The sequence below is a fragment of the Cydia pomonella genome, chromosome 2 (genome assembly GCF_033807575.1).
Source record: "Cydia pomonella isolate Wapato2018A chromosome 2, ilCydPomo1, whole genome shotgun sequence".
In the NCBI taxonomy this organism is placed as follows: domain Eukaryota; kingdom Metazoa; phylum Arthropoda; class Insecta; order Lepidoptera; family Tortricidae; genus Cydia; species Cydia pomonella.
The window spans coordinates 12,441,179-12,460,451 of NC_084704.1; the positions used below are offsets into that span (position 1 = coordinate 12,441,179).

The following is a 19,273-nucleotide window of genomic DNA, read 5'->3' on the forward strand; positions in this document are numbered from 1 at the left end:
GTTATTGTGCTAAATATCTTACAATTGTTAGAGCCAACAAAAGCACTTTTTATACAAACGTGTTTACTTGTTTAGTTTAATCGGACTGCCAATGATTGAGAGCCATACAAGATGCTACAATTTATTCAAGAAAATCAGGTAGATATTAAAAAACAATATTCCAAAATGACAGTGCTTCAGTACGAGATACTAGCAGATTCGTTTCATATTCTTACTTACGGTCAAAAGTACGGGTAAAGGTACCTTTGTTGCATTCTTTTTTCATGTTAAGTACATTTTTAAATTAACAATGTAACGAAACTTATGTCTGTGTTCTTTTCTTGTTTCAGGTATGCTACGCTAGCGTATTTTTGGTAAACTAGTATGGAAATTAGTCCATACTAGCAGTCATATTAATGACTACATTAAATATAGGGAAGTATACCAGTATTCCTAAATAGGTAAAGATATCTACTTTCTGAGTCTGTGTCAGGCCTTAAAAGAGCTGTCAAAAGTTCATCGCACTCGGTCGTAAAAGGAGCAAATCTGCATTAGTGACGTGCCCACTCGCCTTGACACACTGTGGCTGCTAATGAGCAACGAATTGTACTGATAACTGACACTTGATCCTTATCTGGTGCCTTGAGCGATCGCAATAAGGTCGAGTTTTGATTGGAACTTGCAGTTCTAGACGTGACAGTGAGTACACCAATGTTTAAATAGGCATGTCTAGCTAGTTGCTATGTGTTACTTATATTTACTTTGTTTTATGTTTATTAAAAACGGTATAATATATTTTTATATCCTTACAAAAATCGTTACTTATAATACACCGAATAAAAAATAAATATGTCTCTGTCGCATCCCTATTAACACGAATGTTATCAAATATTACTACTTAAATGTTTTCTTCAGTAATGCTATTGGCGGCCTTTTATCTCAGATCCATTTAGCACCTTTACTTCGAGTAAATGACTTGATAATCGCGAACTTTTATAATCAGATTTGGCAACTAGGAACATTTTATCTTTTACATAATTGGCTATAGGAACGAATTTTAAATAGCCGCAAGACTTTTGTTTATTGCACAGATTGCACAATGTTAAGATTTAAGATAAAGACAAATGTCACTCATTGACACTCTTTGAAATATCTCTATTACCTCTCTTATGTAACAATAGTATCTATTGTTTCAGTTCGTCGTTAGTTACCTATAGCATTATGTATCAACAAACAATATTTTTAGATTATGCAAACTTTATCTGATTCTGATCAGATTATGAAACTTCTCAGTAGGCTTGTTTGTATAGTACATGTACTAAAATCGAAAGACGCAATCCCCTCCGCTGTACTAGACCGCACCCCTAATGATTCTGATCTTAGTACATTTTAGTACACTACGCGCAAAACGGAATGGGAGCGAAGAGTGACACTGACAGCAAAGTGATGCGAATGATCCGACCGAACTAGCGACGAGCGCGTGCGAAGAAGACCGAACGACTCTCGGCTAATATGCTGCGTTGAGTAAGCAAGATTAACAAATTTTGAATTTTGGAGCGATCAGTGAAAGAGAACGCGCAACTGTACTTTCTCAGGGTACCCGAAGGGTGACAATCGGATCCCTATTGGACTATGCTTAAGCTGCCCAATTGCCCATCTGTGTTAGTGGGCTTTATCTCATCGTCAGTGCCTCATAACTGGAAAACTGTTTTGGTTACTACATCAATGGTCAGTGTGGACCTTTAGCGAATGACGTAGTAAGTCCTGTGTGCAATCCATTATGTGTGTGTGTGTGTGTGTGTGTGTGAGTGTATTTTAATGCCGAAAACGAGGGTAGTTTCTCGCCTCCCCTGCCGCCGCCGGCACCCACGCCGAGTGATCCGGCGCGGAGGGCTGCAGCCCTCAGTCTGCGCCGATCCGCCAACGGGAGCTCCTGACGACACTACTCGGTACGGAGTGAAACATGTCGAGCGTTTTCTGACTTAAAATACGTGAGAGACGTCTGTGTGTCACGAAAGGTTTTTTGTTAAACCCCTTGAAACCGTTGCTAAACAATAGAGATTTTCCGCCACCACCACACAATTGAAATTACGCTCCAATTTAAAATTACATTATGAAATAATGTGACATTGATATGAAATGAGAGCGTAACTTGGATTGGACGGGAGCAATTGTTTCGTCGCAAGTGTCGTCGCAGCATCAACGCTGCGTCGTTTTACATATATTTTTTTATGATATGCCACATTGATGCGTTACGACGACGCGACGCAAACGTAACGCACCAGTGTGCCCTCACTCTAAGGATCTGGCGTTTGGCGGGCTCTGTTAATGATAAGGATAATTAAAAACCCTATTAAAGAGCTGATGATCTTCAAACGGCTGATCAAGTCATGGTTACCTTACCATATACTTTCAATAACATTGAAGTAACACGGTACCAAATTTCGAATCGATAGGACATATGGAAATTAATCAGATCCCCTCATCAACTAGAAAAGAGCTGATGATCTTCAAACGGGTGAATAGATTTTCATGAAACATGGCTAAGAACACTCGGGATAAAATTATCTATGACACAAAAAAACTAAACGAAAATCGGTTCACCCGTTTGGGAGCTACGGGCACAAGCAGATAAACAGACAGACACGTTAAACTTATAACACCACTTCTTTTTGCTTCGGGGGTTAAAAATATACATGATTAACTGTCAATCATTATGATACGCGCAAGTATGTTTTTAGGAATGAAATGCATTCGCAAAAACAATTACAAAAATAAGCATTCAAGTGACGTGCCGATATTTTGCAGAATCCTTTTTTTTTTGGGCAGACAAATTATATTTAATACTCCGCTCGTACGGGCATTGACCAAGCTAGATATTATTTTATTATTGAACAGTACCCCTAGTGTAAATATTTTCGACAGCGAAACGTGAGTACGCGTTTGCGTTAAGTGTCATTTTGTATGAGATTTTTGAATTTTCCAAAACGTCCCGCTTGGCGCGCTGTTCAAAAACCCATACAAAATGAGACTTAACGCAAGCGCGTACGTAACGTTTCGCTGTAGAAAATATTTACACTAGGGGCACTGATCTACCAGGGATGATAAAGTATTTTAACTGAAAAAAGTATTTCGAAAAATTGTAATCGCCCGGAGCTATAGCGACATACGAGTATTTAGTAGAAAATAATACAATTAAATATACGGTTGGTCATTATCATATAATTAGGTAATATTTCGTGATTATGTAGGTATGGCGTACTGTCACGTTACGCTCTGCATGTGATTCGCTATTACCTAACATTTTTTTTTGCAATTCGTGATCTTTATTTATAGTACTAATAAAACAAACAACATTCATCTCAAGAGTCGCTTGTATCCTTTATCAGACCCAATTGGGTTTCGATTTATTATTTATGAAATCTCAGCCCCAATGTCAAACAGAAAGGTGTGTTATTACTTATTAATGTTTGTTTAGGTTTGAAGTTTTGAAATATAAGAAAGTCAATGTTTCAATTTGCGACATTATTCTTAAGAAGTATAATTATTTCATTAATTTTAAGTCAATTACAAAATAAATAAGTTACAAATACTTCTCTGTGTAAGTTGCTGATGACAATCTTCCATCCCCTATTTTAAAGGCTTGGGGTTAATTTAATATGTTGAAACTCTAGGTCCATGGGGTCCCAGCGCGCACAAGTTTTTTGGAGAAATCGCCAAACGTCTGGTTGACGTAACTGGTGACCGAAGAGCTGGCGGATTCCTCGCACAACGTATCAGTATTGCGATACAACGAGGAAATGCCGCCAGCATCCTTGGTACAATGCCTCAAGGGACTATTGTAGATATAAGCTAGTTATAGTAATCATCTGTATCTACTATGTATATTGTTATTGTAAATTAAAAAAAAAGTTACAAATAAGACATAAAAAATGGGTTATGTATATGCAAGAACAATATTTTAAAATAATTTTTTGTTCAATTAACATGTTCAACAACTCAAATTAATGCAAAAATATAAAATCCCACCAAAACAACATATAAAATGAGTTTAGCTACTGTCACATGGGCGTAAGGAGAAAAATGTATTCAATATTCATTATTTTTTATCATACAATACTTCCAATAGTAACAAAACAGCCATGCCACATATTTTGACTAAGGTGTAGAGTCTGTGAAATTAGAGGGCTTGTAGAGTTAAAAGCTTGGCCCTACAAGAGGTCTGATAACTTTTTGATAGTGCGAGCCCGAGAGAGATAGGTTTCGTTTTGCCAACATTTTACATGAAAATGTTTTTGGTGGGATTTCAATTCTCTTTGTAAGTTGCTGATAACAATCTTCCATCCCCTATTTTAAAGGCTTGGGGGTAATTTAATATTAAAAAGCCCGAAATACGTATCTGGGGGCATCTTTTATACAATCTGCTTTTTATTGATTCCCCATACCAACTTCAACTCCCTTTTCACTCTTACGGGATTTTGAGGTTCAAAACTATATTATTTACTTCCGCATAACGAAAAAATATCTACATACCGAATTTCAACTAAATCGGTTCAGCGGTTATTGATTTCCCATATAAAATTCCATCCCCCTTTTCACTCCCTTAGGGACTAAAATTTCAAGTTTTTTTCATTTTGTTGTTGTTTGTGTACTAATACTATCAGAGAAACTTCAGGAAGTACCCTAAGAGTTTTGATGATCATCAGTGAGTTAGTGCGTGAGTGAGTCAGTGACGAAATCGGGGTTTGCAATGCAATTGAATTTTTTATGCTTAATAAGGCCACTATTGACATCGTATCCCGAGAATTTTGTAAAACCCAAGTTATGGGGGTTTAAAAAACGACGAAGCGCTTCCGCTTCGAGAAAAGGTAGGTAGTGCCCTTGCGCTTCGCTTTGCTCGTTTGGCGGGGCACTACCGTGCCCCCAAATTCACTTTTTTTTTCCTGCCCATATAGATTAGAATACAATATAAATATCTTTATTCGTAAACATAGACGAGACTATTTACATATAAGCGTAGAATGAATAGTGACACGTAAAGCCAGAAAAAAAAAATATGGCAACTATATATTGCGTAATTTACGAAAATAATATTCATACATTTTGGCCCATCGGTGCGGCCTGAGACGTCACAGACCGCGCTACTTGTGTAGTTCGTTTTTACTAGGGCTCCTGATATCCGTGATACACGCCGATCCGTAGCTACGGGTTCTTAAGCCCGGCGGTACTAAGATCACGAATTTCACGAACACGGCAAGGTACGTACCTCGTACCTGCGTTCGCGTCCGGATTCACGTGACACGCCGTGACCGTGACACGCCATGATACGTAGCCCGTACCTGCGTTCGTGTGCGGAGCTTCGGGCTCGGTTCCGTTGGATAGGTACTTATCGCACGTCTCGTATGTTCGACACGCCCGGGAGAAAAATAAATAAGGACTAGGTATTGTTGAATTGAGTTACCACTTAGTATATAGAATACGGGACGTTCGTCGGACAAACATTTACGTGTGAATTAAACTTAAATTGTATTTTTTGCATCGATTTGAATATAATGGTTATATCTAAATAATTTGGGGTTGTTCTGTTTTTTTGTATAACCAGCTATTGATTTTAGTCAAAACTAGCGACCTGCTCGTTGCATTGCACTAAAATAATAATAATAAATAAATATTATAGGACATTTTTACACAAATTGACTAAGTCCCACAGTATTGTGTTGAGGGTACTTATACAACGATATATATAATATATAAATATTTATAAATACTTAAATACATAGAAAACACCCATGACTCAGGAACAAATATCCATGCTCATCACACAAATACATGCCCTTACCAGGATTTGAACCCGGGACCATCAGCTTTGTAGTAAGTATCATTATAATTATGAACTTAAGCAACGCTGTGCTACTGGTTGTCATTATTAAATCAAAAGAAGACATTTTATTCTGTTAAGTATTAATGAAATTAATGAAACATACTTGTAAAAGCTTGCTACTATCAAAGAATATAACGTAGCCTAAATATAAACAAGGCAATCCTAATTCAAAGAAACAAAAGGGTAAATTTCTGCAAATCTTCGGTAGATATGATAAAGGTAATACAGGTAAACAAATTCAACAAAAACACATGTACGGGGCCACGAAATAAAAAGTACGCAGCTGCAGTTCTTATCAGTTTCGGACTTTCGGCACATTAAAGAGTACTGTTTATTTCTAGATTGAAGGTAATAATGACATATTATTGTTAGAGTGTTTTATTGTATGACTAACAAGCTAAGCCAACATACCGGGTTTTTTTTTTGTAGATAAGAAGTGCAGTTGCACGTGCAGACAAAATGAAACAAACAATATACATAAGTAGCTGTGGGCTTTACCTTTTGTTCGTGAAGTTGAAAGAAGTGACCGCGATGTTTTGTTTTACAATTCGTGGTATTTTTTATTTAATCCCGAGGGGGCAGTTTAGAATTTTGAACTCACATTCATTGTCATTAGTTACTCCTGACATCACAGTTGGTCTCCTGACACACAGTGTTGTGGTATTATTTTAGCAACCCGTTTATTAAAGTAGCTATTCATTGTAATTAATGTTTTGTTCTATTCATTTATTACTCATTAATATTTAAAAGGACTTACTATTGGAAATAAATTTTAATTCAAAAGTAATGAAACGGAATTAGAGCTATGAATAAAAAACTCACGATACATTTTTATTCGTAGCTCTTAGAGACCGCATCGTATCTTCACTCAACGTCGCGGGCGGACCGAACCGGCGTGTTCTTAAGGTACGTGAAGCCGTGATCACGCCTACACGGTTCTACACGGATTCACGTACCCTAATTTCACGTAGCCGAATGTCACGTGTGGAACGGACCAGAAAACCGTTGCCGTGAAACACGAACCCGGGCGCACGGCTACGGGTTCACGAATCACGGACACGACCGCGAGCCCTAGTTTTTACTCGCAGTGCACGCACCACATTCATTTTCGCAATTTGGATATTTCTGGAGCACAACACATAGCAGGTTCAATTATTAGAAACATTTGCATTGCAAACTCACGGGATTTATAATCGAATGACATCTTCCAAAAAATCATGCATCATGTAGCCTCATGAACTATTTTGTTGTTTTATACATGTTTTTTTCTTGGTTTATTAATATTACAATTATAAAAAATAAGAAGTCCTGGTGCCCAGCGGTAAGAGCGAGCGTCTTTTAATCCGGAGGTTGCGGGTTCGAACCCCGGATCGTGCCAATGAGTTTTCCGGAAAGGACGAAATATCATTTGATATTTACTAGTCGCTTTTCGGCGAAGGAAAACATCATGAGGAAACTACTACGGACTAATAAGGCCTATTTTGCTCTCTGGGTTGGAAGATCAGATGACAGTCGCTTTCGTAAGCCGTGACAAAAAGCCGGGATAACGCAAGAAAATGACAATTATAAATAATAAAAATTACATCATTATAAATATTGTGTACACTTTTTATTGCAAAAAGGTTTTTATTTGTGTTACCCCTTCAAAAGGAACCCGTTGTCAATGACATAGCTGGAACCAGTAACGCTTCTAGCCTTCTCGCTAGCTAGGAACAGAATCACATCTGCAATCTCTTCGCTCTTGGCCAGAAATCCGAGGGCAGCGATTTTCGCGCGTTCCTTATTGATAACACTGGCATCTCCAAGTTTGTTGTTGGCAACAAATTCATTGTCGACCGGTCCAGGATTGACGCTGTTTACTCTGACTCCGGTAGAAGCTAGTTCCAATGCTGAACACCGAGTAAAATAGTCCAACGCTGCTTTCGATACGTAATATGGTAGACCCGTCGGATATTTGCTCGTGAGTGTTGATGCTATGCTTGAAACGTTGACAATGTTCCCCTTAGTCTTAGCGAGGAAAGGAGCGGCTAAGGTAGTCAGCTGGATCACCACCCGAACGTTTAGTTTCATTACTTTATCGTACGCTTCTAATGCATTACCATTCAGAATGGATCCCTGTACTTCTATTCCAGCATTATTGATGAGTACGTCTAATTTTCCAAAGTGGTTGACCGTTTGTGAGACGACTGTGCCAGCTTCTGTTTCATTGGCAAGGTCAGCTGGGATGATCAGTGGTGTCTTGCCTAGCGCTTCGATTTGCTTGGCGACGGCTGCGAGCTTTGTCGAGTTCGGCGCGACGAGAGCCACGTCTGCGCCTTCCTTAGCGAAGAGTAATGCCGTCGCTGCACCAATACCGGAGCTAGCACCAGTCACTATCACTACTTTACTATTGAAAGACATATGTCGTCAAGCTCACCATACTTATTAACCTATCGAATGAGCTAATGGTTTTACGGATACTGGAAAGCGATATGTAAATGTACTACATACCTATACGAGGCCTGGATGTTAGTGAGATGACGATATGAGTTGTGCTGGTGTCCGACTTTATTACCTACATATAACATGAGTATCACATGATTATCCACCTGGTTTCTTGAGCTTAATAGTCGCCTCCAAACCTCCCCTTATAGCGACCCCTTTCCTCACACAAAGTTTACCTTAAGTTCATATTAGCCTCACTGGATCACTGTTCACTCTGAGTACTGATAACGTTGGTCACAATATACTAGAGACACATCATTATTCTAATAACACCATAAGAACGTTCTTGACTTGATCTAAAAGCAAATATCACTGCCGCGTCGATCTGTTCGCACACAACCCCCTTTTTCCTACTGTCGTTCTCATCTACCCTCTCACCTTCCCTCAAAAATCCCAATAATCTCGAAGCGGTTACTTAAGTTAAACGTGACTACTAGCGCCATCTACTCCATGACGTTGGCAAATATTAGCGGGTTCGCAATACGTTGGCGACACTCCCGCCCAGAAAGAAAATGCTACTCTTAATTGAAATTAGATGTCTATAGGCAAACATATAAATAAATCAACAACTAGATAATAAGAACACTTGTGTTTTCACAATGTGTTTTCTCGAACCGCATGGTTCACCCTTTGCGTCGTGAATCGGCACGGCCTGAGACTTTGTGCAATTTCTGATGACGTTACAGAAATGTGCTGAGACACTGCGTTTCTGAGATCGATCCAATCGTGCATCTGGTCTGAGTTGAGTTGTGATTGTGAGTGATCTGTCTTGAGCTGATAAAGAACAGGATTCTGAGTCTGGTCTGAGCATTCATCAATGTTTGTGCTGAGCCAAATAATAACAGGATCCTAAGACTGATCTGAATATTGATCAATTTCCGTGCTAAACTGATTGAAAGCAGGATTCTGAAACTGGTGTGAGCGTCCATCGATGTCTGAGCTAAGCTGAGTGGGATCACGGCTGCGACCTGTCATATTTGGTCCATTACTGGTCTCTCCGTCAACCCATGACCAATGTTATTTCTTACACTCCAGCGCGTACGGTTCTCGATTGCTCCGAGCAGTCTCTAGTTGCAATTCAGGTCACGAGAAGAGACCGCGTCATGCGGCCCATGTGTCAGAGAGTGGCAATGCGATCTGATATCAAATATCGGTATTATTAAACAGTGAGAGCTCCGTTCGCGATAGGTTTATCCCATCTGTAACTACCATCTGTGATTCGCTCTGTCACTTTGTCACTTTGCTCTTTTGACATCGTTATTAACATAATAACCTATTTCACCACTTCAAGTGTCACAACTATTACTACAACAGACGTAAACAACTGTAACTGTTTTGAACACTGCGACGACCGCGAGAACGAAAAGAACATACGTTTTTTATATGCAATGATAGTTACCACACAGACAAATGCGGCCATCTTATCCGAACTGGTGTATGTAACCTAAATTCCCACTACTTCTCTTTACTGAATATTACTCGCAGTAATCTACTATGTTAAGTATTCGCTTTAAATCTATTCGCTTATCCATTAAGGCCACTGTTGACATGTCCATCTCTGGGTGCACCCACTTCATGTCCGGCAGCCCTCCCCAGCCAAGGGAGAATCACGCTATTTTTATATAATCACAAATCAGAATGTAAAATAGAATCTATTTACAACTCGACCACACTCCTTTTTTTTATGCTAATTGGACATTCAACAGACTTGTCAAATCAGGCTCCCACTTCGAACCGTCAAATCCAAAACAAGTGATGTGATATTCTAGGCACCTTTTCTTACCGTTCATTTCGATTTATCAAGCAGATATTGAGTCAAAATGAACTCTGTTTTTTTTGTTTGCAAAGTGGTTTTTATTCTTCTTATCATTCTCTGGTGCGTTTATATCGCGCCTGGTGTGAAATAATCTAGTTTAAATATGTTGGGACAGTCAAGTTGTCAGCAACAGTTTTAAAAGTATTATATCGCGTCCGTGATTTTATTCACGTCGATTTACGCATAAACATTTTTGCCACACTTTATTCTGTCTAAATTGAGCTACACTGATACCGCCTTTGGGGGGTGGATGCTGGCGAGTACCTCGGTATTAATTCAACGCATTCAAAATGCTTTTCTTTTCTGTTTCTTGCCGTTCTCACATCACACCATTTTTAAACCGTTATAACCTATTAAATATGTCTGCCAGACCTACCTTACACTTTGCATCATTGCTTTTTGGAGTCATTCGCGATTAACAGCCGTCTTATCTATTTGAAAAACTTAAGATTTCGAAGGGTCATATACGTGGTGTCCTCAGGCTTAACGGCACGCAACACAGTAAGTCCGCTTTTCGTGGCAGCTTTCGATATGTTTACTCTTTGATTACATCCCCGTGCACATGCATCAGTCCTGCTAAGGATGGTAGAAACAGCAATACATATACTGTACATCCGAGGTACCGATCCATCTTCCTCATTCCGATCAGATCTTAAATTAAGCAAAATATCGCCAGCCTTCCGCACCACAGTGTTTTAACTGCTGTGTCCATCAAATTGACCCAATCTGTTTCTTTTATTCACGAATAATCACTTCACAACTTTAACAACCATGCGAGACATATAGATGGGTACTCAGTAGCAAATTCTCAACGTGTGCCAATTAATAAAGAATACAGTGGGTGCGGCGTATACTCTTTAAGGCTTTGCGCTTTATTGACTTCGCATTCGCAAAGGCTTTTGATTTCTTGAACTGGAGTTAAATGTTCAGAGTTATGAGAAATGGGGATACCGTAACACGTAATCCTTTTATAGTTGAACGAGGAGTGCAACTGTTCACTGAGATCTGTGAATAGACAATGAGTATAGGAAGGTTGTGAGGGTGATGTCCAAGTTGGTGGCCAACTAATCAATAAACTCAGTTTTGCAGATGACATGACTATATTAGGTTAAGTGTCCGTGGAAAATGAATTTCGGTTCTGCTACAAAAGATTGGGTATGCCAGTAATGAGTCCATTTTCAGGATGCAGATCCATACCTTATGATCAATAGAAATGAGACGAAGATGATGCATGTCGATCTTCCTTGTAAAATTAAGAGAATCAATGAATTGCACGATCTTGAGGCAAGTTGTTGGTTTACTTGGTATTTTAAATAAGTGATGATGGCATCTGCGACTAAAAGGTGATCAGAAGAGCTCATGTGGCCAAAGCTGCGGTGAAACGACTCGCCAGGATATGCATATGGAATAACATAAAACAAGGATCAGACTAATGCGGGCGCCTTGGTTTCTCGATCATATTCTTTACATGTCCGAAACCTAGACCATTGAAACTGAAACCTATCATAGGACAGATGCATTTGAGATATGATGCTGGCGAAGAAAGCTTGAACGTTACTACGGTGCAACTGCTTCAACTCTTGACAAACTCGACATCACCGAGGTTATCCACTGTTAGTACCCATAGCGTTCTTAGTTTCTTCGGCTATCGAGGCCGAACCAAGAAAGGAAGAGCCAAGGAAGCGTAGGGATGGACGTATGGTCACACGTCGTTGGGCGAACAGAATAACATTAAAGATAAATCCACATTACAGGCTAGCATACACCGCCCAAGAAAGAGCGGCTTCGAGTGCACTGGTGAAGAACCACACAGGACAGGTGTCCACAGTGACTTATGACGATACGGCAACGAATAAGACTTTGATAAATCTGTCTTGTGACTATTGCTACTGTAGGAGTCGTACATAAAACAATTAAGGCTCCTCTTCCCGCAAAATACCGTAAAACTAAGTTATTCAGAACCATATTTTATATTAAACATTGATACTTTCTGAGCAGCAAAAAACATATAACAATCTACAAGATATGACCAACGATATATTTTTCTGGAAATCTATTTTAATTTACACAACTATATTTCTTTCAGTTAGATCGGTATTACTTCTGCAAAAATATGGAACTTTACAATCATTCTCACAAGACACTATAAAATGATTTGGTTTTCTTGCTTTTTGCAATTTCATAAAACTATGCCTCAATTTCTAAAAACAATAAGCCTAAATTCCGCCTAGATTCCTACCATTACCCCCCTCTGCGGAGGCAGTGCGAGGCAAGTCGTATTGCTAGACGGACCTGTGCTGCATTGCACGCGCGAGCAAGCGATATTCTATTTCGAACGCATAGCTCTGCGCGCTCGATCTTTTGCAGTGGGTGGTGCGGTGAGGGGTATAAAGCTCCGCCCACACGCGCGAGGTCATTGGCGTCGAGTGCAGCCTTAACACTACGATATTTCACGGCAATATTAAAATGAATCAAGAAAGATATCGAACTTCCTTATATGACATCTGATTCTAATTGTGATTATGATTCTTGGGATCATAGTGTAGCTCCAGTCTGTATTTCAATCCGATTAAATCTGATAAACAAGCTAACAAGCTGAGGTGTCCCGATCAATTATTATCAATAATTATTTGGCTTATGATTAATCTCTTCCTTTTAAAGGTTTAATGGTCTGAGCTTTTGCATACTAAAATAATTAATAATTAAGTCCTTTTTATTGTTTCTAAAGATGATATTATACAAAATAGATGATATTATATCTGAATTACTTCTGTCATTACATTTATTAAAATAACACAATACTTGAGAAATTCTGATCTTATTCAGAAATGTATCCACCATGGTCTTCTACCGCCTTTGTAATTATTACTATGAGTATGAAGGTTGAAGGTACTTAATATGTACATCTACGACGAGTAGACTCGATTGAGTTGGCGACATCAATTAACATCTACTGCTCGATTCCACTTTCATTTAACAAAATTAAAATAGTTTTGCATGGCTAGTGACTATTCTTTAAATTATCTACCACTCCCTTACCTGTTTTTGTTGGAATAAAATACATAATAAAGAAACCACTAGCCCATTCAATTAGTATGCAATTCATTTGAAGTCTTCTCAATAATAATATATTTTTAACCCTAGGTTTGGGTCATCGCATGTACATGACATAGATACATACACAATTCAGAAGTTAAGTTAATATTTATCTAATTAGTTTATATCAAATCGCTAATCTGTGACTGTCCACACTATGAATCAATGGTTGAATAATAATAGGAAGTCCTTATACCTATAGGGTATGGCTTAGGTGCAAACATATATATTATAATAGCCTGGTGGCTTATAGTAAACAGTTTTGCGTTTGCAATTTACTGTTATACAAGTTGATATTTATTGATTCTCTGATGACAATCTCTAGATTGGAATGTTAATTGGGATTGAATCAAGATACTGTGCTGAGTTACATGAACAGAAAAAGTAAGTGAATATTATTTAAACATAATATTTATATTCGGCAGTTCTTTATTCGTTTACAATCCTTTTAACCGTTTATTTTTTAGGACAGCAATATCATGCATGCCAACTGTTAAATCTAGCGAGAGCCCCATATTGGCAGTTTGCTGGTGCCATTGGAGTGGCTGCGCGATTCTGATTGGGTCTCAATGATGGTCCTGGTCCTTTGAGTTTGGGTAGCCATGTACATATTATGACATCAAATTGTAATCTGATTTCAAGTGCCTCCTGCATTTTCATTAAGGCACGTTACAGGTTACTACATCTAAATGATACCTATAACTTCTAAGAAACCAACCCGTACCAATACCTTACAACTGTAACAACAAACAACAATGAGGCAAGACATTCCTTAACATCTCTTATGTTATGAGTGGTTCTAGTCCTTCAAACGAAGTGAAAGGGTTGATTTCCAATTTTGAATTACACGCAATGCGAATGCTTCTGATTTTAGCTTAGTGAAGATATGGATGCGCAAAACATACGATTATAATAGCCTAGTTTGGTTGTTTGGAAGATGTCGCTCTTCAGCGATAAGACCGCTTGTTGTGCACCATAGTTTGAGTTATGTGCTTAATCTGTATGTTATTTTCGTTTTTATATTGGTGAGCAACAAAGAATATTTGTACTGTATTATTTTATTAATCTTGATAAAATAAATTTTGTTTCATTCTAAGAGAATATTTATGGATCATATAAGTATATCGAACGAATGTTAAATCTGGTTCCTACCTAATACGTTAAATATGATACATTCGTTTTCTAAAAAGACACGCAGTATAAATTGTTTCCATCCACCACGCACACTTGCGCACACGACGAGTCAAATCAGGGCTGAGCTGATAATTTGTGATAAAGCGGATATTCTGCAAGCAATGCGTGTTATACAAAAGCATCATTCATAAGAGATTATGGTCCTTTTCACAAAATGTTATAAACACCAATATAACTAGATCCCGAAGTTACAGAAAATATACCAAATCGGGGGTCAGACCTAAACTGGTTTGTAAGCAACAACAGTCGGCAAGGCATTATATCACTATCCGCATGATAAATAAACTTTAAATTTGATACTATTAACTATAACAACTATTCCGCCAAACAGAACAATGAATGAGAGATTTTGATTCTTATTATTTTAATATTAAAATGTTAATTATTTTGTTAATGAATTGTTGATCAACAGCATGAGTTGAATCTGTGATAAAGTCGCTGTTTGAAAGGATGTATCCTGGATCACAACACAAATTGACCAGCAAATTTTAATTCAAAATGTCGTAAATGTTTATTAGTGCATGATTTTATTTAATTTATATCAAAGATTGGTCAGGCAACTAAATCTAAACACGTAGGTAAAGTACCTTGTCCCCTACATAATCAAATATAAATATCAAAATTAACATAACGTATAGGTACCTAAATATAGATTATAGTTAAACCTCTTGTTTAACTTAAACTTAGGTTTGAGCAGTTTGACCTGTTAGGTATGAGCAGGTATGGTAATGGCACCATTCATTAGACATTTAAGAGAACAATTGGATAATTGCTGACACTTCACCGATAATTGAAAAATTTCTACCGCTTTGGGCGTTAAAATTTGAGTTGAATGTCCTTTCACCTTTTATTATTTTCGACATGTTTAATGAAATATGTAGTTAGGTACTTGGTTTCAATATAATGAAATGTGAGACTTAAGAGTTCTAAGGCTCTTGTTGAAGGTAAAATGTTACTAAGTCAGTGTTTAAAAACTGATGATAAATACTTGTTTTATAGGATTTATAGTAAACACGAATTACGAATGTTTACTGAGACTTACCTGATTCATAAATGATTACTGATTACCTTTTATTATTCAGTAGAGATAACTATATTTTCTGATGTGACAATCTTTGCCACTCTCTCATTCTTTTAACATAGAAATGTTGAATCTGTTTAGTAACGTCACATATAATCATGAGCGTAAAAGTAAAATCTTGAGCGTTGCGAGTGTTTCAAGGCACGTGAGTTGAAAACAAACTTTGCTGCTCTGGTAAAACATAAACATTTTTATCACATCAATTATTGTCAAATACTGGTTCTAAAACATAAAAATTTAAATATTTATATCATTCAAAACCATAACATGAAATTCCATTCCATTCCACTGCTTATAGCTGCTATAGGGCTAATAAACACACTGTTTTCAAAGATTAAAGAGAGCTTTTTAATTCAGACTACCCTTTGTCGCAAAATATTAATAATCGTGAAAGTATGTATTTATATATCTGCTTTTTATAAACTATATTATGATACCTACTGACACTTGCAATCTCTTGTATATCAAAGAGCAAGAATGTTCAGTTAAAATGTATGTAGGTACTCACTCAATTGCCTATGTGCTCAGGTGAACCACTAACATTCGCCTGCTGAATACCTTTTTGGTAGAAATAATATAAATATGGGCTTCATGGTTGAAATAAAACATTAAATTGAATTAAATAAACCAAATATTGTAGCTCTTTAGTTGTACGCGCGTAAATAAATTGACTTTTCATATGTTAGAGATAAATATATGTTACTTTTGATGATGATAACAGTGCATGTGAATAAAAATTCCCAGCATGCTCCACCATGTCGTCAAGCTCACCATACTTATTAACCTATCGAATGAGCTAATGGTTTTACGGATACTGGAAAGCGATATGTAAATGTACTACATACCTATACGAGGCCTGGATGTTAGTGAGATGACGATATGAGTTGTGCTGGTGTCCGACTTTATTACCTACATATAACATGAGTATCACATGATTATCCACCTGGTTTCTTGAGCTTAATAGTCGCCTCCAAACCTCCCCTTATAGCGACCCCTTTCCTCACACAAAGTTTACCTTAAGTTCATATTAGCCTCACTGGATCACTGTTCACTCTGAGTACTGATAACGTTGGTCACAATATACTAGAGACACATCATTATTCTAATAACACCATAAGAACGTTCTTGACTTGATCTAAAAGCAAATATCACTGCCGCGTCGATCTGTTCGCACACAACCCCCTTTTTCCTACTGTCGTTCTCATCTACCCTCTCACCTTCCCTCAAAAAATCCCAATAATCTCGAAGCGGTTACTTAAGTTAAACGTGACTACTAGCGCCATCTACTCCATGACGTTGGCAAATATTAGCGGGTTCGCAATACGTTGGCGACAACATACTTTGTTCACGTTCACGTCACGTTAGCGGCAAATCTACGTTGAAACTGAACGCTTTTGATCACCAAGAAATTATTTGTGATTTGTGAGTAGTACTGATAATGACGGCGAAGAACGATAAGGAATGGCTGCAGCTATTTTGGTATCGATATCATGCGACATTTACATGTTACATATTTACTGTAAATTGGTAACGATAATGAATAGAAAGGTTGATGTATATTTGAGAGCAATAAACACACTACAAGTCATACTTTTATACTCAAATTATGTACGAACAGTAGATTTTCATTGATTTTAACTAAATATTTTAAAAAAATTGATGAATTCTATTATTTTAACATTATACATATCTGTATTCAGACTGACGGTTATTAAAATGCCAGTAATAAAACATTTATGGTCGAAAAATAAAATCAGAATCTCACGTGCTACACAACTAGATATGTATTTATAAAGTGATGTTAATAATTTTATTTTAATTTATAATCACATTGTATGGTTCAATATTTAAAAACAACAGAATAAATTATTTACATGTGCTTTTGTATAGTAGTTAACAAACTTAAAAACTAAATCTAAAAAAATTACAATATTATATACTAGGGTCGACAGGTACCCGGGTAAATGTGCCTAGCACGCTGCTGGCGTTACCTCTTTGGACGGCCAACGAAATATGCTGAACCAAATAAAAGTAAATATTTTTTTTCTACCACGTCTTATATTTAATCTGAATGGCATGCTTTACTTAAATAATAAAATTACAATTTATAAGTAGGTACGACTATAATAACCAATATAATGCTGTTGGCGGGCAAATTTTATCTCAAATTATTTTTAAAGCTTTACTAAATGGCTTGAAAATCGAGAACATTTATAATTAGATATGGCAACTAGAAACATTATCTCTTTTACGTAATTGGCTATAGGAACAAAGCTTAAATAGCAGCTAGTCTTTGTTTATTGCACCAATTTAACATTAAGACAAATATCAAACATTGAAACTCTTTGAAATATCTGTATTACCTCTCTTATATGTAACAAGTGTATATTGTTTAAGTTCGTAATAAACATTATAATATATCTATACAAAAAATATTTTAGTTTACGCAAAAAATATTATGGTATTTAACATTAATGTTACGACACACTGCCTTAATATGTTTTACAGAAAAACTCGCAACGTTAAAACAGGATTTGGTAAAAAACAAATATTTTAAAAACTTAAACATTCAATACATCTTGAAACTTAAGGCCCCGTTAGGCCTCCTTAGCATAGCGTAGTCATTTCTCTCTATCACTCTTTCATAATAGTGAGAGTGACAGTTGCGTTTTGTTCGCTAGTTACGCACCCTGGTTCTTCTTTCACTCTCACTGAGCGCACGCGTGAGCGTGCTTGGGACCGCGGATATCATTTTTAATTGTTTATGAAATTTAACTTATTATAAGTTTTAACAAAAACGTAATGGATGTGTTCCCTCAAATATAATATTGCGCATTTTTAGAAGTTATTTTCATATTTCTATTTATTTATTTAAACTTTATTGCACAAAATACAAAACTATGTACAAATGGCGGACTTAATGCCTAAATGCATTATCTACCAGTCAACCATAGGGCTAAACAGAAATGTAAAAATGGTGCAAGAAGAAAAGTAAGAGAATTTAACATATTTTAAAATTTTTAGAGTGCGTTTTGTAGGACCTATGTTCGTGATTTTTTTCTATAGAGCGACAGTTAAAAAATCACGATTCGAATCGTCGAAGTCCCTATAGAAAATTCTGAGAAAATTTTGGCAACCGTATTATAATAAAAAAAAGCGGTACCATTTTTCACAAACTCCGCTCTCTGAACATACGGTACCTTAAGTATTTCTTAGAGTACCGTAAAGGTGACAATCGGAACTCTATTGTACTGGGCTAAAACTGTCCGTCCGTGTTACGGGATCTATCTCATGAATTGTTTTAGGTAGAAAGTTTAAATATCTTAGTTTTTTATGAAATAGGAGGCAAACGAGCAAGTGGATCACCTCATGGTAAGCGATTACCGCCGACCATGGGCACCTGCAACACCAGTGGGGTTGTAAGTGCGTTGCCGGCCTTTAAGATACGCTCTTTTCTTTAAGGTTTGAAGGTCGTATAGGTCCGGAAATACCGCAGGCGACAGTTCATTCCACAGTTTAGATCCCTTCTCCCTTCACCACAACTCTCTTCACCAGTTTTGTTACTGCTGTTCCGTTTCAGCTTGAGCAAACATTCTTTCGTATGCCCGGATGTTCTCATCTGCAGGTCCCATTTTTCAACTGATTTTCATAAAATATGGTGAGCAGATTGAATATTTTTTTTATTGTTTTTAAAGACCCACTTTTTGCGGGTTCTATTAATGATGAAAATAAAAACATATAT

At 37.1% G+C, this 19,273-nt stretch overlaps 2 protein-coding genes across 4 annotated transcripts in view; one reads left to right on the forward strand and one right to left on the reverse strand.

The window, feature by feature from the left end:
- LOC133534403 (rho GTPase-activating protein 7) overlaps positions 1–19,273 on the forward strand; it is a 345,027-nt gene that overhangs the window by 126,860 nt on the left and 198,894 nt on the right. The gene's annotated exons all lie outside the window — the stretch shown is intronic.
- LOC133534405 (uncharacterized oxidoreductase TM_0325-like) lies at positions 7,450–8,417 on the reverse strand. Its single transcript, XM_061873499.1, has one exon. It carries the CDS (start codon positions 8,258–8,260, stop codon positions 7,496–7,498), a length of 765 nt encoding a protein of 254 aa, XP_061729483.1. The 5' UTR covers positions 8,261–8,417; the 3' UTR covers positions 7,450–7,495.

Excerpts from the sequence above, each read along its gene's own strand:
- LOC133534405 (XM_061873499.1), bottom strand. The coding sequence starts at position 8,260 with ATGTCTTTCAATAGTAAAGTAGTGATAGTGACTGGTGCTAGCTCCGGT.